The sequence below is a fragment of the Dipodomys spectabilis genome, unplaced genomic scaffold (assembly GCF_019054845.1).
Source record: "Dipodomys spectabilis isolate Male_0828 unplaced genomic scaffold, ASM1905484v1 ptg000573l, whole genome shotgun sequence".
NCBI classification, from domain to species: Eukaryota; Metazoa; Chordata; class Mammalia; order Rodentia; family Heteromyidae; genus Dipodomys; species Dipodomys spectabilis.
Window position 1 is genome coordinate 1253325 of NW_024871250.1, and position 25868 is coordinate 1279192.

The 25868-nt window shown below is 57.7% G+C and overlaps 2 protein-coding genes across 6 annotated transcripts; one reads left to right on the forward strand and one right to left on the reverse strand.

Moving 5' to 3' along the window:
- Nucleotides 1–1237: 1237 nt before the first annotated feature.
- On the forward strand, nucleotides 1238–6090 carry Best2 (bestrophin 2). Its single transcript, XM_042670678.1, has 9 exons — nucleotides 1238–1389; nucleotides 1581–1675; nucleotides 2905–3138; nucleotides 3295–3449; nucleotides 3730–3807; nucleotides 4218–4370; nucleotides 4490–4570; nucleotides 4677–4831; nucleotides 5664–6090. The coding sequence occupies exons 1-9, from the start codon at nucleotides 1238–1240 to the stop codon at nucleotides 6088–6090; spliced, it is 1530 nt and encodes a 509-aa protein (XP_042526612.1).
- Nucleotides 6091–10677: 4587 nt separating this feature from the next.
- Nucleotides 10678–20800, reverse strand: Hook2 (hook microtubule tethering protein 2). 5 transcript variants are annotated; one of them, XM_042670605.1, is made up of 22 exons: nucleotides 20649–20800; nucleotides 20035–20120; nucleotides 19879–19951; nucleotides 19049–19099; nucleotides 18828–18960; nucleotides 18665–18732; nucleotides 17376–17438; nucleotides 16918–16998; nucleotides 16658–16818; nucleotides 16187–16327; nucleotides 15282–15483; nucleotides 14662–14772; nucleotides 14481–14568; nucleotides 14288–14357; nucleotides 13317–13454; nucleotides 13144–13231; nucleotides 12906–12940; nucleotides 12280–12362; nucleotides 12093–12193; nucleotides 11266–11376; nucleotides 11123–11194; nucleotides 10678–11038 (listed from the first exon to the last, which is right to left on the reverse strand). In XM_042670605.1, the coding sequence occupies exons 1-22, from the start codon at nucleotides 20691–20693 to the stop codon at nucleotides 10886–10888; spliced, it is 2154 nt and encodes a 717-aa protein (XP_042526539.1). In that variant the 5' UTR covers nucleotides 20694–20800; the 3' UTR covers nucleotides 10678–10885. The 5 variants fall into 5 exon arrangements, with proteins under 5 accessions (XP_042526539.1, XP_042526538.1, XP_042526540.1 ...); XM_042670604.1 differs by having other exon boundaries at nucleotides 12093–12196; XM_042670606.1 differs by lacking the exon at nucleotides 19879–19951 and having other exon boundaries at nucleotides 12093–12196.
- Nucleotides 20801–25868: the final 5068 nt, after the last annotated feature.

Sequence of the window (25868 nt, forward strand, 5' to 3'; positions counted from 1 at the left end):
AGCACTCTACCACTGAGCCACCTTCCCAGCCCCATGAACCTGGATTTCTATCTGGGTCTGCCATGTATATTTTCTGTGACTGTGATTACAGGTAAAGGGTCACTCCACCTCTCTGAGCTGCCCGCCTGTGTTTCTGGGAAGGAAAGGCCCCCCACCCTTTCCCCCTCTCCTTCTTCTTCCCCCCTCCCCCAAAGCTCTCAATTCCAGAAGCTTCAGACCTGCCAGGAAGCTGACTGGGGAGGGAGACCCGGAGGAGTTGGGAAAGGACAGGCTGTCTTCTCCAGTCCCTGACTTCTCCTGTCCCTGGTGACAAACTGGCTGGTAACTTCTCCAAACAATCGCCAAGCTGCCACTCTGCTGGGGGGGGGGGGGGATGGGCCTGGGAGGGGCTGCCCACGCCCACTCCCAGCCCCCTCCCGCCCAGGGTCTGCCTTTAGCCCCACCCAGCCCAGGAGCCAGCCTCCCATTCTGTCTCTGTCCCCGTGTGTCCCCACAGCAGTCACCCTGCCAACAGGTGAGCGAAGCCTAGGCTGGAGAGCTTGAGAAGGACAGATGGGGTTCAAGGAAAGATTTCTCCTGGGGTGGGGTGGGGACTGGAGGGCTGGGGGGGGGTGGCTGGATGGGGGAGGCAGGGTCATGGTGGACCCTGGAGAAGGGGGAGGGGAATCCATGGGGGAGGTGGGAGGGGGGCAGCATAATGCCGAGGGCCAGACTGGGGGTGCGAGGTGGGGGGGACCCAGATGCTCAGGGCTTCCACCAGCTGAGAGAGAGGAGAGCAAGCCAAAAGTGGGGTGGGGTACGCCACAGCTCCAAGAACTGGTCATGGAGGCCCCGAGGACTCAAGGAGTAGAGAGGCAGCGTGGTGAGGGGGAATGGGACCGGGTGGAGGGCAACGTGCGGGGGGGGGGGGGGGGGAGGGAGGGGGAGGGGGAGAGAGGGAGGGCGAGCCTGGCGACTGGGACCTAAAGTTGTCAGAATTGGAGGACTGAAAGGGGACCCCCACTTCCTGGACGAGGGGTGTTGAGGACACAGACCGCGACTCGGGGGAGAGGGGGAGAATCCAAAGCCGGGATGGAAGGAGAAGGGAAACCGCAAGGGCGAGTGGACGGGGAGCCCTGGGCGGGGCCCCCAGGGCGGGGTGGGGACACCTGTCCCCAGCCCCCCCTTCCCCTCCCCACGACCTGAGCCCCCCCCGCCCCAGCTCCTCTCTCGGCCCCGGTGTCCCCGCCGCCCCGCGATGACCGTCACCTACACCGCCCGCGTGGCCAACGCGCGCTTCGGCGGCTTCTCGCAGCTGCTGCTGCTGTGGCGCGGGAGCATCTACAAGCTGCTCTGGCGGGAGCTGCTGTGCTTCCTCGGCCTCTACATGGCCTTGAGCGCCGCCTACCGGTGAGGACCGGGGGTGGGGGCGGCAGGCGCGGGGGTGCGGGGCCCGGGCTGCGCGGCGCGGGGGCACGGAGCGGGAGGGGCGCGCGCGGAGCCGGGGGGAGGGGGCGGGGCCCCCCGGGGCCGGGCAGTGGGAAAGAGGGGACGCGCCCCTAATTCTGCGCCCTTCCACCCCCCTCCCCGCCACCCCGCAGCTTCATGCTGGCTGAAGATCAGAAGCGCTACTTTGAGAAACTGGTCATTTACTGCGACCAGTACGCCAGCCTCATTCCAGTCTCCTTCGTGCTCGGTGCGGTCGCAGCCCTGGGGACTCCTACACACACACACACCCCACTTCCCAAGCAACCCAATCCCATTCATGCCTCACTTACAGCTCACCCGTCCTTGCTCCTCCGACATACGCACCCCTCAAATCCGATGCTCACAGCTCTCTGTACCCCGCTAAGATCCATCCCCTGTCCTCCTGGGGAGCATTCTCACCCCTCCCGCCTCTTATCCCTAGTCACCCTATTTACTCTCATTTATGTGTGCATGAGATTAGTCCCCCTACATTCCAGAGACCTCCTAAAAGCCCAGTAAGAATCCATCCAATGCATTCTCTCAAGCCAACCCTGAAAGGTCATTTCAGGACCCCCCCCCCTTCTCTTTCTCTCCCTGTGGTACTGGGGTTTGAATTCTGAGCTTTGCTCACTCATTCCACTTTTTTTTGCTCACAGCTGGTGCTCTACCTCCACTTCTTGTTTTTTGTGGATGTGTGTGTGTGTGTGTGTATGTGTGTGTTGGTCCTGAGGCTGTCCCTGAGCTTTTTACTCAAGGCTAGCACCCTCACACTTGAGTCACAGCTCCACATTTGGCTTTGCTGGTGGTTAATAGGTGATAAGAGTCTCACAGACTTTCCTGCCCCGGCTGGCTTTGAAGTGCCATTGTGAGGTTTCAGTCTCCTGAGTAGCTAGGATTATAGGCATTAGCCATCAGTGCCTGGCTTGGTTTATTTATTTTATTTTACTATTTTAGTTTTGCTGATTGATTGGAGATAAGAGTCTTACTGATTTTTCTGCCTGTGGCTGGCAAATCCTAAAATCTCAGCCTCTGGAGTAACTAAGATTACTCAGGGAAGCTCCCAGCACCTGGCTGGAAAGGCATTTCTTTCCCAAGCCCTGACCTCAAGCCCCTCCACCCCAAGACTTCATATGACCCCAGTCTCCTCCCTACCACATAAATGGGGTGACCAGCCTGCACCAGTCTACCTGATAGAGTTCCTATATTGAGCCCAAATACAGATCGGGGGCTTCACTCCCAAACAGGCATCCGATGCTCCATCCCAGGTGCCTTCTCTAGTAGCTCCACTAACCTCGGGGCTGGACCACCAACTTCTCAGACCAGGTGGTCAGGATGACCTCCAGCCTGCTCAGATGGCCCCACACCGTCCCTCTTCCACGACTCTGAGGATTCCTCAGCTCCTTGTGACTCTGCTGAGCGCCCCCTCTCCCCATTTCCCGGGTTACCTCCCCCCCGCAGGCTTCTACGTGACGCTGGTGGTGCACCGCTGGTGGAACCAGTATCTATGCATGCCGTTGCCCGATGCGCTCATGTGCGTGGTGGCGGGCACGGTGCACGGGCGCGACGACCGAGGTCGGCTCTACCGGCGCACGCTCATGCGCTACGCGGGCCTCTCCGCCGTGCTGATCCTGCGCTCGGTCAGCACCGCGGTCTTCAAGCGCTTCCCCACCATAGACCACGTGGTGGAGGCTGGTGAGTCCCCGGGGAGGGGCGGGGATGTGGGCGGAGCGACTGGGGGCGTGGCCACGGCTGGGAGGGGTAGAGCGGGTTGGGCCACAGCACAGAGGCGGGGCCGTGGTGGGCGGGGCTAGGGCGAGGGGCGGGGCGCTGAAGGCACGCCCCCTCCAGGATTTATGACCCGCGAGGAGCGCAAGAAATTCGAGAACCTGAACTCTTCCTATAACAAATACTGGGTGCCCTGCGTGTGGTTCTCCAACCTGGCAGCTCAAGCCCGGCGCGAGGGCCGCATCCGCGACAACAGTGCCCTGAAGCTGCTGCTGGAGGTGAGGTCGGCTGGGAGGTGATTCGGTGATTCATGCAGAAAACCCAGGAAAAATGGTGTCCCGGCAGGGTGTCACCCCCCAGCTCAGTTCCGGGCTACCTCTAGATCCGCCATGTCCTCACTCCAGGAGGATACCCCTCACTAAATATTCCGCCTGGAACCCCCAGAAGCCCACTCCCATCTCCCGCGAGGTGACCACCCACGTCCATACAAGTACCCACACTTACTGTGCGCGGGAGGCCATAGTTCAGCGCCCCTTCATGACCTTTGTCCACCCCCAGGAGCTGAATGTGTTTCGGGGCAAGTGTGGCATGCTCTTTCACTATGACTGGATTAGCATCCCCCTGGTCTACACACAGGTAACCTCCCTCTTCTATGCCTTCCTTTATACTCTGTGTCACACGTCTCAAAGGGAAACTGAGGGCCGACAAAAATTCTACCCCTGGCTGGACACCAGTGCTCACCCCTATAATCTCAGGCTGCTCAGAAGGCTGAGCTCGAAGGGTCACAGCTCGAAGCTAGCCCAGGCAGGAAAGTCTGTGAGACTCATCTCTAAGTAACCAGCCAGCAAAAAGCCAGAAGCAGAGGCATGACTCAAACGGTAGAGCTTCAGCTTTAAGGGAAAAAAAAAAAAGCTAAGGGACAGCCCCAAGGCCCTGAGTTCAAGCCCTAAGTACTGGCACAAAGAATAACTTAATAAAACTCCACCTTAGCTCTGCTCTTCCCATGAACTCTAACCTGGCATAACATCCCCCCACCTGCCCCTCAGGTGGTGACCATCGCAGTATACAGCTACTTCCTGGCTTGCCTGATTGGTCGTCAGTTCCTAGACCCAGCACAGGGCTACAAAGACCACACTCTGGACCTGTGTATTCCCATATTCACCTTACTGCAGTTTTTCTTCTATGCTGGCTGGCTCAAGGTGAGTGGGGACCTCTCCCCAGGCCAGAACCTGGGAGGAGATGGCGAAGGAACCTTCTCCAGTCCCGCCTCCCTCCGTTCCTCCCTCCCTCCCGCCCACCCTCCCTCCTTCCCACTCAGGTAGCCGAGCAGCTCATCAACCCCTTCGGAGAGGACGATGACGACTTTGAGACGAACTTTCTGATTGATCGCAACTTCCAGGTGAGCTAGCAAAGCCATCCTGGCCGGCCCCTTTCCTGAACCGCCCCCTCTCCCTTTGGGGGGGAGGGTTCATCCCACCCCGCCCCGCGCGTGTCCGCCTCCTCAGGTGTCGATGCTGGCGGTGGACGAGATGTACGATGACCTGGCCATGCTGGAAAAGGACCTGTACTGGGATGCAGCCGAGGCTCGCGCTCCCTACACGGCGGCCACCGCCTTCCTGCTGCAGCAGCCTTCCTTCCAAGGCTCCACCTTCGACATCGCGTGAGCCGGTGGGGGCGTGGTCCGGGGCGGGGCGTGAGCCGGCGGGGGCGTGGTCCGGGGCGGGGCGTGAGCCGGCGGGGGCGTGGTCCGGGGCGGGGCGTGAGCCGGCGGGGCGTGGTCCGGGGCGGGGCGTGAGCCGGCGGGGCGTGGTCCGGGGCGGGGCGTGAGCCGGCGGGGGCGTGGTCCGGGGAGGGGCGGGGCTTAAGGCCGGTTTATCCGAATGGGAGCCAGGAGCAGCCGGGTGCGGCTGTCTCACGCCTGTCATATTAGCTACTCGCCAGCCCCGGCAGGAAAGCCTGTGAGGCGCTTATGTCCCATGCCAGCCCAAAGTGGCGCTGTGGCTCAAGCGAAAGAGCGTTGTCCTTGAGAGAAGAAAGCTCTAGGACAGCGCGGTCAGGTCCTAAGTTCAAGTTTGCCCCTGGACTAGCGCGCACGTGCACACACACACACACACACACACACACACACACACACACACACACGTGCACGAACCAAGTTAAGGGCTAAAGCTAGAGATACTGCAGCTAACAATCTGGAAACTGTGACCAGGGCAAAGGTTGAGCCGGGGTGAGATAGGGACTGGGGTCACACTTCCTGGAGGGGGGAGGAGGGGGCAGACCTAAAGGATCGGTGAGATCAGTGGGTGGAGAAGTGGGTGGAGCCAGAGGCAGCCTGGTGACTGTCAATCAAGGGACATAGGGACAGCCTTTGAGACCCTGGGTTCCATCGCAAGAAATCACCCTCTCCCACCATATAAAAATAATAAAATAATCAGAAGCAGGGAAGCAATGCCTCAGCGCCGCCCCGTCGTGTCGCCCTCCCCCCCCCGTAGGCTGGCCAAGGAGGACATGCAGTTCCAGAGGCTGGACGGCGCGGACGGCCCCCTGGGAGAGGCGCACGGCGACTTCCTGCAGCGCCTCCTGCCGGCGGGCGCGGGAACGGCCGGGGGCCTGCTGGGCCGCCGCCTGTCCCTGCTTCGCCGCAAGAACAGCTGCGTGTCTGAGGCCTCCACAGCCGCCAGCTGCGCGTGCGCGGGCGCCCCCGACGGCGCGGCCCAGGATTGTGGCTGTGGGGACCCGCTGCTCGATCCCGGCCTGCGGGATCAGGAACCCGAGCTTCCCGCTTGTCCTGAGCCGCCTGGCCCTCTTCTTGGGTCCGCGGCTGATGCTTTTACTACCGTGTCCATTCCTGGGCCCCGGGCACCCGCGCCGCCCTGGCTGCCCAGCCCTATTGGAGAAGAGGAGGAGAGTCTAGCCTGAGACCCTCCCAAAGTCAGGGAACCAAACGTCCACCCTGCATGCAAGCAGAAGTCTGCCACCCATCCCTTTTGTGTCAGTCCTGGGATTTGAACTCAGGGTCTGGCTATTGTCCTCTAGCTTTTTTGTTTTTGTTTTTTGCTCCAGGCTAGCGCTCTATCATCTGAACCACATCTCCACTTCTGCTTTGTTGATGGTTAATTGGAGATGAATCTCACAGAACTTTCCTGACCAGGCTGGTTTTGAACTGTGATCCTCAGATCTCAGCCTCCTGAGTAGCTAAGGATTGCCAGCTTGAGTCACCAGGACCTGGCCCCACTCGGATTTGACCAACCTTCATTCCTGGGTGACCCAGCACTGTGGGAAAGCCCAGGGATTCTTCCTTGCAAAGCTGGTTGCCAGTCATCCATACAGCACTGTGGCCTTTCTGGGCTCTTCCAGCCAACAGAAACATGAGAGCCTTGTTACCAAGAAGAAACTAAATGTAATGATGGCTTCAAAGTATCTGGCCTATAGTAGGTGCTCAATAAACTGTTAGAGAATTGTTTTTTACTCAAATTGTTAGTGTGCCTTCTCTTCCTAGACATTATGAAGATACCAGGGATTGAACCAAGAGCCTGCTGAAAAATAGACACTCTACCATATTGGAGCCATGCCTCTCGTCCTGTATTTTGCTGGCATAGTCTCATGGTCTTTTCTGCCCAAACTGACCTCTAACTAAATCTCCAGATCTCAGATTCCTGAGTAGCTAGAAAACCAGTCTTGAGCCCCCAGCACCCAGCTCTTTCAGGATTTTATTTTTTTTTGGGGGGGGGGGGGTCAGTCATGGGGCTTGAACTCTGGGCTTGGGCATTGTCCTTGTGTTCTTCAGCTCAAGGCCAGCACTCTACTGCTTGAGCTACAATTCCACTTCCAGTTTTCTCGTGGAAATAAGAGTCTCATGGACTTTCTTGCCCAGGCTGGCTTTGAACTGTGATCCTCAGATCTCAGCCTCCTGAGTATTTAGGATGACATGCGTGAGCCACCGGCGCCCGGCTTCTTTCAGGATTTTTTTTTTTGGGGGGGGGGGTCCGGTCATGGGGCCTGAACTCTAGGCCTGGGCGCTGTCCTTTAGCTCTTCAGCTCAAGGCTAGCACTCTACCATATGAGCCACAGCGCCACTTCTGGCTTTTTTCTTTTTGCTTATGTGGTGCTGAGGAATCGAACCCAGGGCCTGGAGCATGCAAGGCAGGCGCTCTACCACTGAGCCACCTTCCCAGCCCCATCTTTCAGGATTTTTTGATGGTGCTGTAAACACTTCTTTCCCATTTTCTTTCCTGTTTTCCTTTTGGCAGTACCAGCGTTCAAACTCAGTACCTCACATTTGCCAGGCAGGCACTCTTCCACTTGAGCCACGACTTCCAAACTTCTCCTGAAAATCTTTCTGAATAAAAGGAGGCCAGGCACTAATGGATCACTCATCTTATCTACTAAAGAGGCTGGGATTTGAGGATCAGTTTGAAGCAAGAGAAAAAGCTGAGATTGGGGTAGGGTGGGGTCAGTGCTGAACTCAGGACCCTGAGCTCCTTTGGCTTTTCCACTCAAAGATGTTGCTCTACCGCTTAAGCCATAACTCCACTTCTGGCTTTTTTTTCTGGTTAGCTGGAAGATTCGTCTGTCCAAGCTGGCTTTCCAACTTTGATTCTCCGATCTCAGCTTCTTGAGTAGCTAGAATTACAGATGTGAGCTATGGATATCCCGCTGTTTTGTCAGTCCTGGGGCTTGAACTCAGGGCCTGGGGCCCTGTCCCTTGGCTCTTCAGCTCAAGGGGAATGCTCTACCACTTGAGCCACAGCACCACTCCCCGCTTTCTGAGTGGTTTATTGGAGATGAGTCTCACTGACTTTCCTGCCCTGGCTGGCTTTGAACCTCGATCCTCAGATCTCAGCCTCCTGAGTAGCTAGAATCACAGGCAGAAGCCACCAGTGCCTGGTATTCTTTTTTGTTGTTGTTGTTAATAAAGAAGCAACTTTATTGAGAAGGTTCCTACACTGTGCTCTTCAGCTCAAGGCGAGTGCTCTACCGCTTGAGCCACAGCTCCACTTCCGGTTTTCTAGTGGTTTATTGAAGATGAGTCTCACAGATTTTTCTGCTTTGAACTGTGATCCTCAGATCTAAGCCTCCTGAATAGCTAGGATTACAGGCGTGAGCCACCGGCACCCCTGGCATCCTGGTATTTTTAGTTTTAGTTTTGTTAGTCATGGGGCTTGAACTCAGGGCCTGGGCACTGTAACTGAGTTCTTTTTGCTCAAGGATAGCACTCTACCACTTTGGACCACAGCTCCACTTCTGGTTTTCTGGTGGTTAATTGTAGATAAGATTCTCATGGACTGGGCTGGGAAGGTGGCTCAGTGGTAGATCACTTGTCTTGCATGCATGAGGCCCTGGGTTGGATTCCTCAGCACCACATAAGAAAAAAGAAAAAAGCCGGAAGTGGCGCTGTGGCTCAAGTGGTAGAGCGCTAGCCGTGAGTTGAAGAGCTGAGGGACAGCGCCCAGGCCCAGAGTTCAGGCTCCACGACCAGGTCCAAAAAAAAGAAAAGAAAAGAAAAAGATTCTCATGGACATTTCTGCTCAAGCTGGCTATAAATCACAATCTTCAGATCTCAGCCTCCTAAGTAGTTAGGATTATAGGCATGAGCCACCAGCACCCAATGTTATTTATTTACATCTTTATTTATTTGTCATACATGGAGCTTGAACTCTGGGCCTGGGTGCTGTCCCTCAGCTCTTCAGCTCAAGGCGAGCGCTCTACCGCTTGAGCCACAGCATGACTTCCAATTTTCTGGTGGTTTATTGGAGATAAGATTCTTAGGGGTTGGCACTGGTGGCTCATGCCTGTCATCCTAGCTACTCAGGAGGCTGAGATCTGAGGATCACAGTTCAAAGCCAGCCTGGGCAGGAAAGTCCATGAGACTCTTATGTCCAATAAAACACTAGAAAACCAGAAGTGGTGCTGTGGCTCAAGTGGTAGAGCGCTCGCCTTGAGCTGAAGAGCTGAGGGACAGCACCCAGGACCAGAGTTCAAGTCCCATCACTGACAAAAAAAAAAAAAAAAAGATGCTCTTGGACTTTCCTGCCCACGCTGGTTTTGAACCATGATCCTCAGATCTCAGCCTCCTGAGAAGCTAAGCTGACAGGTGTGAGCCACCAGCACCCAGCTGTATTTTTTATTTTATTTTTGATGCTGGTGCTAGGCTTTATCTAGCCTCTTCTGCTCAAGGCTGTTGGGCCGTTTCCAGTTCTTATAGTTTTGTGTTTTGAGATGAGGTCTTGATAACTTTGCCTGAGCCAGACTCATACTCTCCATCCTCCTGTCTCCATCTCCTAAATTGGTAGGATTACAGGTATGATCTACCATGCCCAACCCATCTTTCAGAAAAACACAACGAAAAACAATGACAAAAAAAACAAACAAACACTACACCAGGATTATTAGGCATCCACACCTTAGTAAGAATCCAAGCCATGTGCCAGTACTGGGGCTTTGAGTTCTAGCTCAGCTTTTTTGCTCACAGCAGGGACTCTACTACTTGTCCACTACTAGCTTTATCACTAGTTAACTGGAGGTAAGAACCTCAAGCATCTGTCTGCCCGGACTGGCTCTGAACTTTGAACCTTGATCCTCAGATCTCAACCTCCTGAATAGCCAAGATTAGAGGTGTGCACCAGTAGTACCAGGCCCTGTTTATCTTTAAAAGCAATGGGTGGGGCTGGGAAGGTGGCTCAGTGGTAGAGCGCTTGCCTTGCATGCTCGAGGCCCTGGGTTCGATTCCTCAGCCCCACATAAGCAAAAAAGAAAAAAGCCAGAAGTGGCGCTGTGGCTCAAGTGGTAGAGCGCTAGCCTTGAGCTGAAGAGCTGAAGGACAGCGCCCAGGCCCAGAGTTCAGGCCCCATGACCAGACCGAAAAAAAATAAAATAAAAATAAAAGCAATGGGTGTATTAGAAATGACAAAATAATGGCATTTGCAGGGAAATGGATGGAGCTAGAAGGAATCATGTTGAGCGAGGTAAGCCAAGAGCAAAGAGACAAACGGTACATGGTCTCCCTAATAAGTGGATGCTAAATCCAAAATGTTAGGTGATACGACAAAATTAATAGGACTTAAGAAACAAAGAACTTCCACTCATCTGGTCGAACTACTAGTAAATATCCCCATGCTGCTGATCACATGTATGGTGTATATGTGTACACCGTTATATGTTATAGACTGTGATAGACAATTTGCTTCAAGAAAGTTAGAATGAACTTGTGACTTTAAATGAGCATCATTATTCCACAATACTGTGAAATTTGGGAAATTATGTAATCACTTAATCACAATTAAAAAAAAAAAAAAGAACCTCGGGAAAGGTAGGGAGGGAAGCGTTGGTAGGGGGAAAACAATGGAGGGGGTAACAATGCTCAATAGGAAGTGTACTCATTACCTTGCTCATGTAACTGTAACCCTCTGTATAGTATCTTTACAATAAAAAATTAAAAAAAAATAAGAGCAATGGGTGTGAATCCCTTGCCCACTTTCTCTCCCTAACCCTCAGAATCCAAACAGGGTACATTTAAAGTCTTTATTATTCTCAAATAGAAAATCAAGTTCTCTCCCCCAGATAGCTAGCTCATCCACTGGAAGGGAATTAAGAAAAGGAATCACTTTGCTAAAAAGAATTGGGTTCCCGCCACCTGCCCTTTTCCTCCTGGAGCACGGGGCAGCTCGGGATGGCCCAGCTGACGGGGCAGATGGCGGCGGCATCCTGAGGATTGTCAGTGCTTGTCAGAAGGGCTTCGAAGGCTCAGAGACGCCAGACGCCCGAGGGGTCCGCGGCGAGAGTTGGTGGCCAGCCGTTGCTGTGCCAGGAAGGACTGGGCATGCGCAGGTGCCCGCTCTTCCCCAGCTCGCTGCTGCAAGGCCATGCCCTGGAAGGACGGGGAGCGATGGGCCGAGAACAGAACGGTGTGGAGGCCCCTCCCAGACGCCTACCATGGTAGAAAGGCACTCACCATGTTGTACCAGGCACTGATTAGCAGCTTTTCTTCCTGTTCCCTCTGACTTCGGCTCTTGTCAAAGCCCATCTGTCAGAGAAGCGGGAGTTAGGGCCCAGGCTGTGCTGCGGACAGGGCCAAGGGAAGGGAAGGCCACTGACCTCTAGGTGTCGGATGCGGACGTCTCGCTCTCGGAGCTGGGACCTCAGGGTGTGCAGTTCCGGAGATGGCCCACCAGGTGGTCGTGGCTTGGGTTCCAGGGTCTGTATGACCTAGGGTTTGGAGAAATCACAGGCAGGGTCACCACCTTGGCCATTTTCTGAGGGACTGAGAGTTGGATCTGAGGCCTTGCATTTACGAGAGAGAAGTGCTCTACCACTTGAACCACATATCCAGCCTTCCTTTTTTTCTTTTGCTGGTTGAAAGGCTTGAACTTTGGGCCTGGGTGCTGTCCCTCAGTTCTTCAGCTCAAGGCCAGCACTCTACCACTTGAGCCACAGCGCCACTTCCAATTTTCTGGTGGTTCATTGGAGATCAGAGTCTCACAGACTTTCCTGCCGGGCTGGCTTTGAACTGTGATCCCCAGATCTCAGCCTCCTGAGTAGCTAGGATGACAGGCGTGAGCCACCTGCGCCCAACAATCTTTTTGTTGTTATTGTTGCTGTTAGCTAATATCTTGCTATGTATAACAGACTAGCTTGGAACTGTCCATTCTTTGGCCTCAGTCTCCAGAGTACAGGGATTACAGGCATGTGCTATCATGCTCGGATGACTTGGGCCCTGTGTGTGGGGGCTGGGGATGGAACCTAGGAGATCACACATGCCAGGCAGTCATTTTACTTTTGAGCCATACTCTCTACCACTAAACCATGCTCATCTCCAAACCACACCCAGTATGTAGGCCACGCCCTTCAGAGATTCCTCCCCACCCCCCACCTGCCATTCTGCCAGCCAGTGGGAAGACAGTGGTTCAATCCTGTGTCCTCACCGCGCGCGCCTTGTCCACGTAGCGGCGGCACCGCTCCTCCATGGCTCTCAAGTCTGCGTCCTTTTTCTGCAGGCTGTCCTGCAGCTCTTCAATCCGCCTTGCTGCTGGGGTGGGGACAGCAAGCCCCTGAGCTGCACATAGCCCTCTGCGCTCCCCCGAACCCCAGTTACTGCGCAGTCCTGCTTACTGTTGCTGTCAGATGGTGGCTCCAGTTCCTCGATGTATTCTAGTTTCCGCTGTAATTCCAGATCCGCCTCGTGCAGTTTTTGCCTGTGGGCAGGGGAACACTCATTCATTCATTCATTCATTCATGGTGGTTCTGGAGACTTGAACTTAGGACTCCATCCTAGGCTGTTTTCCTGGTCACAGCTGATGTTCTACCACTTGAGCCACACCTCTAGTCCCCAAGGACGACTGACACCCAGCTCCCAAGGATTATTCTTTTTTTTTGGACAGTTGTGGGGCCTGAACTCTGGGCCTGGGCGCTGTCCCTCAGTCCCTCAGCTCAAGGCCAGTGCGCTACCACTTAAGCCACAGGACCACTTCCTGCTTTTTCTGCTTATGTGGAACTGAGGAATGGAACCCAGGGCCTCATGCGTGCGAGGCAAGCGCTCCACCACTGAGCCCCCTTCCCAGCCCCTCCCCCCCCAGATTAATCTCAACGGATGCTGTGCACCAGGCATGGAGGTCCACATCTGCAATCTCAGCACTTGGAAGGTTGAAGCAGATAGGACGGAGAGTTCAAGGCCAACCTGGGCTACAGAGTGAGACTCTGTCTCCACTAAAAATATAAATTTTAAGCGTGCTACTTACAGATGCTCCTCCAACTTCCTCTTCAACAGAGTGGGCTGGGGGAGGAAAAGAAACATCAGGGGGTGAGCATGGAGAGGCTCCAGAGATCTGGACCCTCTGAAGGCAGAGGATAAGGTGCCTCCCGGGGCTCAGGGTACTCACAATGGCCTGCACCAGGCATCAGGCAGCAGGGGAGAGAAGGAGGAGGATTACAGGGGGTCAGGAGGGAGGGCCAGGCAGGGCGGGGATGGGCACTCACGTCCTCGGTCTTGTCCCCCTGCTCCTGCAGGGCCTTCTGCAGGTCATCTACCTGGGCCCGCAGCTCAGACAGCTGCTGCTGGTTTAGCCTGCGGGGTGGGGGGCGGCTCAGTGCCTGGGGGGCCGCGGCGGGCCCTCCCCCTGGCCCAGGCGGGGCCGCCCTGGCTCGCTCACCGGTGCTGCGTCTCCAGCCCGTGGCGCGCGCGGTTGGCCTCCTCCAGGTGGCGCTGCAGCTCCTCCTGCCGCTCGCGGTCCGCCGTCTCCTGCTGGCACAGCCGCTTGTTCTCCAGCTGGAGCCGCAGGAGCGTCTCCCTGCCGACCCGACCCCCGGGGGGTGCGCAGTGAGCAGGGCGCCCCGCATCCCGAGGCCAGCAGCGGGGCTGACTGGTGATGCTAGGGGTTAGGGTGAAGCCTTGGATGGGAGGGGGGCCCAGCCAGACCTTGGAGTAGCACCACCGAGGACCCGCAAGGGTTTTGCGGGGCCTGAGCGACGAGGGGCGGGGCCTGGGCTGGGGGTGGAGCCAAGGAAGGGCGGGGCTGCAGGAATGGGTTTGAACCCCAACCTGCTGCAGTAATGGGAAGAATTAGGGTGGGGGAGTTAACCAGGCTAGTGTACACGGGGGGCTGAATCCAGGAAGGGGCTTAAATAAAGACTTGAGGAAGGGTAGGCCCTGGTGGTGCATGCTCACAATCCTAGCTTGACTCAAGAAGCTGAAGCCTGCTCAGGCAGGAAAGTTCTGTGAAGCTCTTGTCTCCAATGGACCAGGAAAAAGCCAGAAATGGAGCTTGAAGAGAAAAGCTAAGGAATTGCACCTATTCCCTGAGTTCAAGCCCCAATACCTACTACACACACCCACAATAGTAATAAAGTGGTTAGGACTAGAGCACGTGGAATGAAGCCAGGTGGGCTGGACCCACTTTGTGTACAGAAGATGGATGGTGGATTGGCAATGAGCAGAATTAGGAATGGGTGAACCTAACTGCCACCCAGCTACCCCCTGAGGCCTACACCATGGAACCAAGGCTACTACTGGTGGGTGGATACCTGACTGAGAACAAAAGGTAGGGGATGGATTGGGGAGGGGAGGCAGGAGAGGGGTCCCCAGCTGGGGTGGTGAGTCCAGAGTTCCGAGTGACTTCTATACCTGAGTTCCGCAGGCAGGATCTCAGCAGCCAAGTTTTCCAAGCCAGATGGTCTAGGGTCCAGTGAAGAATCTAGAGAATGTGAGAGAAGTCTTCAGGTCTGTATGTACCCCCAGGCCCCGCACCTAGGGGCTCTCTTTGAAAGGATCATCAAGTTCGGCCCCAGGGGCAGTTCTCCATGTGCCTCCAGCTCACCAGCCTGAGTGAAGCCCCTGGGCTGCAGCTGGGCGCAGCGCAGCTCCTCATTGGCCTCCCGCAGCGAGTCCCTCTCCGCCAATAGCCGCTGCAGAAACAGGACGCCACGGATGTCACGGGAGGCCGGCCTGGCCTCCTCGCACATGCAGGGAGCAGCCTGCGCCGTGGCACCCAGCCTCACCTCCTTCTCCTTGGTCACTGACTCATACTTCTCCTCCAGGTTTCGGCACTCAAACAACCATTTCTCAGCCTTCATGGCCTCCTCTTGCCGCTGGCCCTGCAGTTCCTGAACCTGAACACGGGGGAAAAGGAGTGCAGGAACGGATGGGAAAGAAGGAAGAGTAGCCATTGAGTGGAGGGCAGCAGAGGGCAGGGCCGGCGGAAACTTCGGGGGGCAAGACCTTTGGAGGGGGGCTGGGAAGGTGGCTCAGTGGTAGAGTGCCTGCCTCGCATGCATGAGGCCCTGGGTTCGATTCCACATAAGCAGAAAAAGCAGGAAGTGGTGCTGTGGCTCAAGTGGTAGACCGCTCGCCTTGAGCTGAAGAACTGAGGGACAGCGCCCAGGCTCTGAGTTCAAGCCCCATGACCGACACAAAAAGAACTTTGGAGAGGAGAGTCCTACAATCCAGAATGGCAACTGGCCACAGAGGGCGAGGGCGGGCGCAGGGCACGGCCGTAACGTGAAGGCGGGACTTAACAGTGCCGGGGCGGAGCCATGGGTAGAGGCGTGGTGTGGGGCGTGGCTTGACGTGGGGTGGGGCGGGGCCAGGGGCGGGGCCTCCCAGGAGCCCTTGCCCGCACCTGTCTCCGCTGAGCCTCGAGCTGGGCACGGAGGGAGCCGGCCCGCCGCAGCTCGTCCTCCAGCTGTCGCGTGCGCTCCGCGTGGCCCGCGTTGCGTTCCTCCAGCTGCCGCACCTGCCGCCGCAGCTCCCTCAGCTCGCCCAGGCGGCGGCGGCAGCTGTTCAGCGTGGCCTCCAGCTGCCCAGCGCGCTCTGAGGACTGTCTGGGGAGGAGGGGTGGGGGGGTCAGCCGAGATGCAGGGACCCATCAGCCAGGGATGGTGCTGGGGGAGGTCATTTCAGCAATGGTTAAGCTATCCAGGGATCCACAGGTGGAAATGGGTGGGGCGGGGGGGGGGGGGTTCTGCAGGATTGTGGGATTGCAAGGGGAGGACCCAGAGAGGGACTGAGGAGCTCCCAAGGACACCTTAAGGAACGCTAGAGTTTTCTGGTTGTTGGTCGGTTGGTTGATGGATTGGAGACCAGGCTAGGTAAACCAGGAACAGGCAATTCTCCTGCTTCGCCAGAGTTAGAATTACAGGAGTGCACTACTATGCCCGCCTCAGCTGAAGGGTCTTTAGCAGGTACACTGAGACACCTTCTAAAGGTTGCTGCAGGGTCATGAGGTGCTCCTCAGGGTTACAGAAGAATGTGGGGGTGAGGGGCCAGGGGGTACCGTGCAAGAGAACAGCACACTCTGGGGTGCTGTCGGGTCCCATGGGTCCAGGAGGTTTCGTCCAAATCAGGTGACATGGTGAGGACTGAGGAGAGTGCCGAGGGCCTTGGACAGGTACTGCAATGTGTGGGACTACATGGGGGAGTCTGGGGGCATTGTAGGGCCCCCCTCGATATACGAGGGTTACAGAGGGTGCTCTGGCAGTGCTGGAGCTATGAGGTGGGCACTCAGGGAACCCCCCTCCCACTCACCGAAGCTCGTCCATCTCATCCTTCAGGGCTTGGGCCTCCTGGGCCAGGCTGGTCAGCGCCTGGTTTCGCTGCTGCAGCTCTGCGACCTCCCGCTCCAGCTCAGCACAGCGCAACCGCTCATCCTCCCGGCCGCTCTCCAGCCTGGGGGTGTCAGGGAAAGCACACATAAGGACAACGCCAGCCAGGCACTGGCTACTCAGGAAGCTGACATCTGAGGATCCCAGTTCAACGCCAGCTTGGCTTTGGCACGACTCTCCGAAGAGACTCATCCCCATTAACCACCAAAAGGCTGGAAGTGGTGCTGTGGATCATGTGGTGCAGCACCAGCCTTGAGTGGAAAAAGCTAAGGGACAGTGCCCAGGCCCTGAGTTCAAGGCCCAGTACAGGCTCCCCTCCCCAAATGGGGGGGGACACCCCTTTCCCCTAATCCCCTGCCCTGCCTACCCATGGCATGTCCCCAAGGAACCACACCTGAAGTTCTCCTCCTGCAGCTGTTCCAGCTGCGACTGCAAAAGCAGCAACTTCTTCGCAGTGAGGCCAGAGGCGCCCTCCGCTTCGGCGCGCCCCACGCGCTCCCGCAGCGCCGCGTTCTCCTGCGCCAGGCTCTGCTTCTCCTCTGACAGGAGCACCAGCTGTGGGCAGGACAGGTGGGTGAGCTGGGTGGCTGACGCAGGCTCTGCGCGCAGCCCTGCCCCCAGCAGCCAGGGTTGAACTCCCCTAGCTTGGCCCACCTGCCGCTCCAGATCCAGACAGTGGTGCCGAAGCTCATCCCCCTCCTCCGCCTCCTCACTGAGAAAGTAGTACCTGCGGGACTGGGGAGAAGGCAATGGGGTTCAGGGAAAGAAAATCGGGGACCCAGGAGAACTGGGGAGGTAGGAAGACAGAAAAGAGGGGACTAAGGAACTCCCCAGGATCTCAGAGAGGCTTTGAGGACTAGGAGAAGGATGACTTAGAACGCTGGGGGTGTGGTAAGAGGCCAGGGCCTAGGTTTATGCTAAAGCCAAGAACGAGGGGGTGGAGCCTAATCGAAGAGGCGGGGCTACCAGAAAGAGCAGCGCTGAGATTGGTGCAGTGAGGGGCCGTGCCCACAGAACGAGACCACCCAGAAAACCCACCCCCTTCCACCTCAGAAAGTCCAGACAAACAGCAGAAGGGTGGGAAACCTTTAACAGGGCCCCCACACTCTTACCTGAGTATCAAAGTTGCCATATGATTCTGGCGACAGGGAGTCGGGGGTGTCTTTGGTCATGAGCTGCGGGGGGGTTGGGGGGGGGGACACTGTGAATCTCTCCACCATCCCATCCCCCTGGCCAATTTATTCTTTATTTTTTGGTGGGCATACTGGAATTTGAACTCAGAGCCTGAGAGCTATCCTTGAGTTGTTTGTTTGTTTTTTTTTTGTCAGTTGTGGGGCCTGAACTCTGGGCCTGGGCGCTGTCCCTCAGCTCTTCAGCTCAAGGCGAGCGCTCTACCACTTGAGCCACAGCGCCACTTCCGGCCTTTTCTGCTTATGTGGTGCTGAGGAATCGAACCCAGGGCCTCATGCGTCCAAGGCAAGTGCTCTACCGCTGAGCCACCTTCTCAGCCCCATGTCCTTGAGCTTTTTCAATCCAGGCTGGTGCTCTACCCACTTGAGCTCCACTTCCACTTTCTGGTGGTTAATTGGAAATAAGAATCTCAAGGAGGGGCTGGGAAGGTGGCTCAGTGGTAGAGCGCTTGCCTTGCATGCATGACACCCTGGGTTTGATTCCTCAGCACCACATAAGCAGAAAAAGTGGGCAGTGGCCCTGTGGCTCAAGTGGTAGAACACTTGCCTTGAGCTGAAGAGCGGAGGGACGGCACCCAGGCCCAGAGTCCAGGCCCCATGAAGACAATAAATAAATAAAAGTCTCCTTTAAAAAAAAAAAAAAGAATCTCAAGGAGCCAGGCATCAGTGGCTCACACCTGTAACCCTAGCTACTCAGGAGATGGAGGTAAGAGAAGCAGGGTTCAAAGCCAGCCAAAAGCAGGAAAGTCATGAGACTCTTATCTCCAATCAGAAAAAGCTGGAAGTGGCCCTATGGCTTAAGTGGTAGAGTGCTAGTTTGAACACAGAGAGGCTTAGGAACAGTGCCCAGGACCAGCAAAAAAAAAAAAAGTCTCAAGGATGCTCCTGTCCAGGCTGGCTTTGAACTCAAATTTCAGTCTCCTGATTATAGACCTGAGCCACCAGCACTTGGCCATAAGGCCACTTCTGCCAGAAAACCCTAATCCTGAGATTGTTCTTCCAGCCTCTGACTCAGATGGAGGTCAGGACTTTTGGGCCTGCAGGGCTGTTACTTAGCGTTGACCGGAAAATAGGACAGAGAGATCTGGCCAGCTGACTTCCAAGTAGAGCCCAGACCTTAACCAGGACAGGGCTTGTGCCCAGTTGCCTTTGGCACAGAAACATGCCCTCCCCAGATGTTCCATGATGGCCACACAGGTGGCCCCACCCACCTCCTGGATGGCTTCCATCACTACGTGCTGAACAGATTCCTCCAGCGTCATGATTCTCTGGATATGCTCTGGGGATCAAGGGGGTGGGGGGAGGTGATTGAGACTGAAGGCCCCAGCCATCTTCTGGGGACCCTCATCACTCTCCCTCTATCCCTCTTCATACCCTGCTTTTTCTCACAGCTGATAGCACAGCCCAGCACCAATTGAAGCAGCTTGCCCAGCTCGGCAGGATCTGAGAACTCCCCGATGAGGCTCACATCTGGAAAATGCTGTTCTGACACGGGATGTCCCAGCACCTGCAGACAAGGGGGAGACAGGTGTCAGGTTCATGGACCCTCCTTCTTATCCCAACCCAACCCTGGAATACCCTGGAGGACTGCTCACATCCTGGGAATACTCCACCACACTCCGTAAGATCTTCTCCAACTTGCTGACCTGGGGAAAGTCAAGAAGCTACACATACAGCTGTCCAGAGGCCTTCCAGGACCCAAATTCTCTGCCTTCAATTCTTTTTATCTCATTTCTTCTTCTCTGTTCATCTTATCCCCTCTGGCCCATTCTCTGTGTGCACACACATGTGTTGGTACTGGGGCTTGAACTCCGAGCCTGGGCATCTTCCCTGAGCTTTTTGACTCCAGGTTAGAGCTATACCACTGGAACCAGAGCTCCACATCTGGCTTTTTGTTGGTTCAGTGTAGATCTACAGAGTCTCACGGACTTTCCTCCCCAGGTTGGCTTTGATCTACCATCAAGCCTCAGAGTTCAGTCTCCTGAGCACCTAGGATTATAGGCATGAACCACCAGTACCTGGGCAAACTTATGTTTTATCCCTTTTTGAGTGTTCAGTTTCTAGGTTCAACAGATAGATGAAAGAACAAACTTTGATGACTCCTCAGACATCTGCTGCTGTAATACTGAGAGCTGATCCAGGGCTTCCAGTGCTCTACCACATGACTCACAGCCCTATTTCTTCTTGTTGTTTTGAGACAAGATCTTCATTCTTGTGTCCAGGCTCAAACTGGAGAGCCTCCTCCTGCCTCGGCCTCCCAAGTAGCTGAGATTACAAGTATGTGCCACCATATGCAACTGATCACTAGATATGTGTCCCTTTTCCGGGCCAAGTCTGTGTGTCCATCACCAAGGACGTGTATCTAGTTAGCCCTTCCCTAATATCTCTCCACCACCCTGCCCTTAGTCATAAGTCCACCTGTCACCTTCAGCCTCCAGTTGGGACCTGGGTCCTGGCAGATGCCTTGGAGCCATGCTTCGTTGAACCAGGAGGGGTCTCTGGAGGGTGAGAAGGTGGGATGAGTTGTCTGGGGGACCCTTTTGGGACCTCCCCCCCCACACACACCCTGAGCCTCACTCACATCTGGTTGAGCACATAGGCTATAGCAAGGCCGTTGCTTAGGTCCTGGGGGCTGGCACAGGGGGGCGGAACTTGAAATGTCTGTAACTGAGTAAGGGAAAGGAATGGAATAACTGGGAAATCTGGGGACCCGGGACCACCATGCTTCTCCCAGGGCAGGGCAGGCGCTGGCCGGCTGGCTCCCGGCCCGCCAGCCCTGCGGGGGGAGCGGCGGCGGCGCACCTGGGTCTGGAGGGGGCGTGGCCTCACCTCACCTCTGCCCCACAAACCCAGCGCGCCCAAATCGGGGCGGGGCCACGAGTCACCTGGGCCCTTCAGGCACCACGTGACCAGGCCAACACACCTGTGTCCTCCCCCCACCCCCCCCCCCCCAGCCCTACGGTGAGCCAGCCACAGAGGGGCGGGGCCTCACCTGCTCGGTCCACGCACACCTGCCACGTGACGGGGGCAGATACTAAGGGCACAGTCCAACCGCCCAGCAGGCCGGACGCCTCCCTTCCTCCTTCCAGCCCCAGGAAGGGGGAACGGACCGAGGGCCGGGAGCGGGGGCGGGGGGATCCGGGGCGAGAGGAACGGGTGCACACCTGTCCCCAGCCCCGCCCCCTCCCGACCTACCCAGGTGAGCAGAGACGCGCATAGCTCGGCCTTGTCCACGCTCATGGCTCCGGATCCGATTCGACCCCGGGCCACGGAACCCCAAGCGCCGCAGCTGCTCCGGGTCCGCCACCAGCGAGCGCCCGCTGCCCCGACCTCCCGCTCAGCCTAGAGCGCCGCCCCGCCCCGCCCCCGGGCCACAGGCTCCGCCCACAACACGTGATCTCTCCCCCTGCCAGCTCTTGTCTCCAGACCCGCCATGTTGCATCCGGGCACAGGTCAAGGCACCCACGTCGCCGCTAGGGGTCAGCCTGGCCCCAGCCGTGCGCACGGAGAGGGTGGCCGCGCCCCCCGGCTCCCAGCCCTGCTGCTCATTTGGGCGGCGGGTAGGGGAGCCATCCTTCTGGAGAGGTGCTGGGCCCCACCCTGCGCTACAGGCACTTTCCCGTCCTGTTCCGCAGCTGGGAGAACTTCTGTCTGACCTTATGATGGGAGCCTTCGTCGGTGCGGGGAGGCGCGAACTGTCCTTCGGGCGTGGAGCGGGGGCGGGAATCCTAAGGTGTGTGTGGGGGTCACCATGGTAGAGGTGGCTCGGGGGGTCCTGCCCCGGGGTACGGGGGAGTCCTGCCCAGGGGTGCGGGGGTCCTGCCCCGGGGTACGGGGGAGTCCTGCCCAGGGGTGCGGGGGTCCTGCCCAGGGGTGCGGGGGTCTTGCCCCGGGGTACGAGGGGGTCCTGCCCAGGGGTACGGGGGGCCCTGCCCAGGGGCACGGGGGGGTCCTGCCCAGGGGCACGGGGGGGTCCTGCCCCGGGGTACGGGGGGGGTCCTGCCCAGGGGTACGGGGGGGTCCTGCCCCGGGGTACGGGGGTCCTGCCCCGGGGTACGGGGGAGTCCTGCCCAGGGGCACGGGGGGGTCCTGCCCCGGGGTACGGGGGTCCTGCCCCGGGGTACGGGGGAGTCCTGCCCAGGGGTACGGGGGGTCCTGCCCCGGGGTACGGGGGAGTCCTGCCCAGGGGTGCGGGGGTCCTGCCCAGGGGTGCGGGGGTCTTGCCCCGGGGTACGGGGGAGTCCTGCCCCGGGGTACGGGGGAGTCCTGCCCAGGGGTGCGGGGGGGTCCTGCCCCGGGGTACGGGGGTCCTGCCCAGGGGTACGGGGGGGCCCTGCCCAGGGGCACGGGGGGGTCCTGCCCCGGGGTACGGGGGAGTCCTGCCCAGGGGTACGGGGGAGTCCTGCCCCGGGGTACGGGGGGGTCCTGCCCCGGGGTACGGGGGTCCTGTCCAGGGGTATGGGGGGAGTCCTGCCCCGGTCCTGCCCAGGGGTACAGGGGTCCTGCCCAGGGGTGCGGGGGTCCTGCCCCGGGGTACGGGGCTCCTGCCCCAGGGTACGAGGGTCCTGCCCCGGGGTACGGGGGTCTTGCCCCGGGGTACGGGGGAGTCCTGCCCCGGGGTACGGGGGTAGTCCTGCCCAGGGGTACGGGGGTCCTGCCCCGGGGTACGGGGGTCCTGCCCAGGGGTATGGGGGGAGTCCTGCCCCGGGGTATGGGGGGTCCTGCCCAGGGGTACAAGGGGGTCCTGCCCAGGGGCACGGGGAGTCCTGCCCCGGGATACGGGGGTCCTGCCCAGGGGTACACGGGTCCTGCCCAGGGGCACGGGGGGATCCTGCCCAGGGGCACGGGGGGATCCTGCCCAGGGGCACGGGGGGATCCTGCCCAGGGGCACGGGGGGTCCTGCCCAGGGGTACGGGGGTCCTCCCAGGGGCACGGGGGTCCTGCCCAGGGGTACGGGGGTCCTGCCCAGGGGCATGGGGGGGTCCTGCCCAGGGGCATGGGGGGGTCCTGCCCAGGGGCACGGGGGGTCCTGCCCAGGGGCACGGGGGGTCCTGCCCAGGGGCACGGGGGCGGGGCGCGAGCGTGGTCGATGGCGGGAAGGCTCAGCCTTCCTCCGGAGTGGACCGGCACAGTTGTCCAGTCTGGATCCGTCCCCGCTCAGGTCTCCCCGGATCCCCGCCCCTGAGAGCCCCAGGCCGGCCCCCGCTGCCGGCCCCCGCCGCCCACCAGGGGGCGCGCGGGGCGGGGGAAGCGCCCACCGCACCGAGACCCCGCCGGGCGCGAGCCGGGCTCCCGGCGCCCGGGTCGGGGTGACGAGCGTCAACAACAGAATCGCCAGCCACCATTTCGGGGATGCTTCCTGTGTCCAGTCGCTGCGTGAACACGGAGACGCCCACAGTGCCCCCCACGACCCCCAGGTCCCGGTTTTGCAGGTGCACCCGGCGTTAAGGAGAGGGGTTAGAGCCCCAGCCCGCGCCCTTTGACCCCAAAGTCCCCTAAGGAGCCCCTCCCTGGCAGGCGGGCGGGGTGTGTGCAGTAATTAGAGGTTATTAGCTGCACCCCGAGGGAGGGGCGCGTCCTGCTGCAGAGGCGGGCCCGAGGTGCAGAGGTGGGGCGCTGCTCCCCGGAACCCACAGAGTCTGGCTCGCGGGACCCTGCCTCAGGGTGGGGTCGCCAAGGTGACCGTGCCCCCTGGCTCCCTTCCCACGGACGCGGAGGCTCCACCCCCAGACGCCGGGTTCCAGCCCAGTCAGAGGCTCAGCCGCCCGCAGGCCAAAGCCCAGGAGGCAGATTACACCCCCGCCACCCCCACACCCCTCGCCTTGTTTTCCAGACTCCAGCCCCTGGGGGGAAGGGGGCAGGGTTGAGGAGAAGGGGACCAGGGCCAAAGCTTCCTGACTGGGCTGCATGCCTTCCGGCTGGCCGGCTGACCACTGTGGGAACAGCTGCGGCCGACTCCCTCCCCTATCCACTGGAATAGAGGGAGCTACCAAAAGGGGGACACAAAACCTGCCCCCCACCCCCAAGGTGGCAGAGAGAAGTGGACCAGGAACAGTTAGAAAATGAGGGAGAATGATGGAAGGGTTGACACTGACCAAGACAAGTGATCGAATCTCTTCCTATAACTAAATAATAATGACCACCAAATAAACAAGAAGTGGAGCTGTGGCTCAAGTAGCAGAGCATTAGCCTTGAACAAAAAAGTCCAGGGACACTGTCCAGGACCTGAGTTCAAGCCCCAGGACCAACACTAAAAAGAAAGAAAGAAAAAAAAAAAGGGATTGAAGCCCTGCACCAGTGGCTCATGCCTGCCATCCCAGCTACTCAGGAGGCTGAGATCTGAGGATCACGGTTCAAAGCTGAGGCAGGAGAGTCTGTGAGACTGATCTCCAATGAACTACCAGAACACCGGAAGTGGTGCTGTGGCTCAAGCGGTAGAGCGCTCACCTTAAGCGGAAGAGCTGAGGGACAGCGCCCAGGCCCAGAGTTCAAGCCCCACAACCAATAAAAAGTCAAATAAAAAATAAAAGGGAGGTGCGTGAGCATGCTAGGAACTTCAAATATAGTTATATATTTTGGAGTGAGTGTCACATGTCACAGAGATTTTTGAAGTTTAGGGGAAATCTTAAGGGAATTAATTTAAATTGTCCTGATGTTGGAGGGACATCCCAGATATCCAGGGAGTCAAGAGTAAAATAAAAAGCTGGGAGCCGGTGGCTCACGCCTGTAACCCTAGCTACTCAGAAGGCTGAGATCTGAGGATCACGGGTTCAAAGCCAGCCAGGGCAGGAAAGTCTGTGAGACTCTGATCTCCAATGAACTACTAGAAAACCAGAAGTGGTGCTGTGGCTCAAGTGATAGAGCGCTCGCCTTGAGCTGAAGAGCTGAGGGACAGCGCCCAAGCCCAGAGTTCAAGCCTCACAACCTACAAAAAAAAAAAAAAAGTAAAATAAAGCCAGGCATTAGTGGTTCACCCCTGTCATCCTAGCTACTCAGAAGGCTGAGATCTGAGGATCATGGTTCAAAGCCAGCCTGGGCAGGAAAGTCTGTGAGACTCTTATCTCCAATAAACTACTTAAAAACTGGAAGTGGCACTGTGGCTCAAGTGGTAGAGCACTCACCTTGAGCTGAAGAGATGAGGGACAGCGCCCAGGCCCAGCGTTCAGGCCAACAGCAACAAAAAAGAAAAAGAAAAAAAGAGTAAAATGAAGAGGCTACCCAGCTCAGTGGTAGAGTGCTGGCCTAGCATGCATCAAGCCCTGGGTTTGATTCCTCAGTACTATATACACAGAAAACAGCCTGAAGTGGCACTGTGGCTCAAGTGGTAGAACACTAGCCTTGAGCCAAAGAAGCTCAGAGACAGTGCCCAGGCCCTGAATTCAAGCCCCATGACAGGCCAAAAAAAAAAAGAAGAAGAGTAAAATAAAGGTCCATGAGCCAGTGACTCCTGCCAGTAATCCTAACTACTCAGAGGCTAAGATCTGAAGCGTGTAGTTGGAAAGCAGCCTGCACAGGAAAGTCCAGGAGGCTCTTATCTTCAATTTTCCACCAAAGAGCCAAGAGGTAGAGCTGTGGCTGAAGTGGTAGAACACTAGCTTTGAACAAAAATGCCCAGGGATATCACCCAGGCCCTGAGTTCAAGCCGCAGTATTGGCACATACACACATCCTGAGATTGAGGGGATGGATGCAAAGCCATTTTCAATACAGGAAGTCCTAAAGTTTGGGAGTGTCCAGGGCCCTCCTCTTACCCAGGTCTAAGCCAGAAGCCCCTAGCTGGTTTGGGGACCCCCACCCCCGCCTGCCTGTTTCCAGGAACAGCTGGGCCCAGCCTGGGTTGTGTTGCTGGGAAGCCTGTGACTCACCCTCCCTGTGGCCACAGCTGGACCCTGGCCCGCCCCTCCAGCCTGAACATCTGGGCAAGGACTCACTCATCAAGGCTGGGCTTCAGGGTCCCATAAGAGGAAGACAGTACCCACCCTATCTCCCCTCCTGACTCAATACTGGGTAGGCCTCACACACCATCACCTTGGGGGAATCTGGCAGCACCCCTGTACCCCAAATGCTGACCTTCTGCCTGGAAGTCCTCTCCTACTCCACCCCCTGTCTCTGTGTCTCTGAGTATTCAGATGGGTCTGTGATTGCCTCTGTGTGTGTGTGTGTGTGTGTGTGTGTGTGTGTCCATTTGTGCCTTGGTTTTGGTGCTACTCGGGAGGCTGAGATCTAAGGATCACTGTTTGAAAGCAGCAAGGCAAGAAAGTCCATAAGACTCTTATCTCCAGTGAACTACCAGAAGACCGGAAGTGCAGCTGTGGCTCAAAGTAATAGAGCACTAGCCTTGAGCAAAAAGAGCTCAGGGACAGTGCTCAGGCCTTTAGTTCAAGCCCCACAACTCCCCCCCTCCCCCCCCCCCACA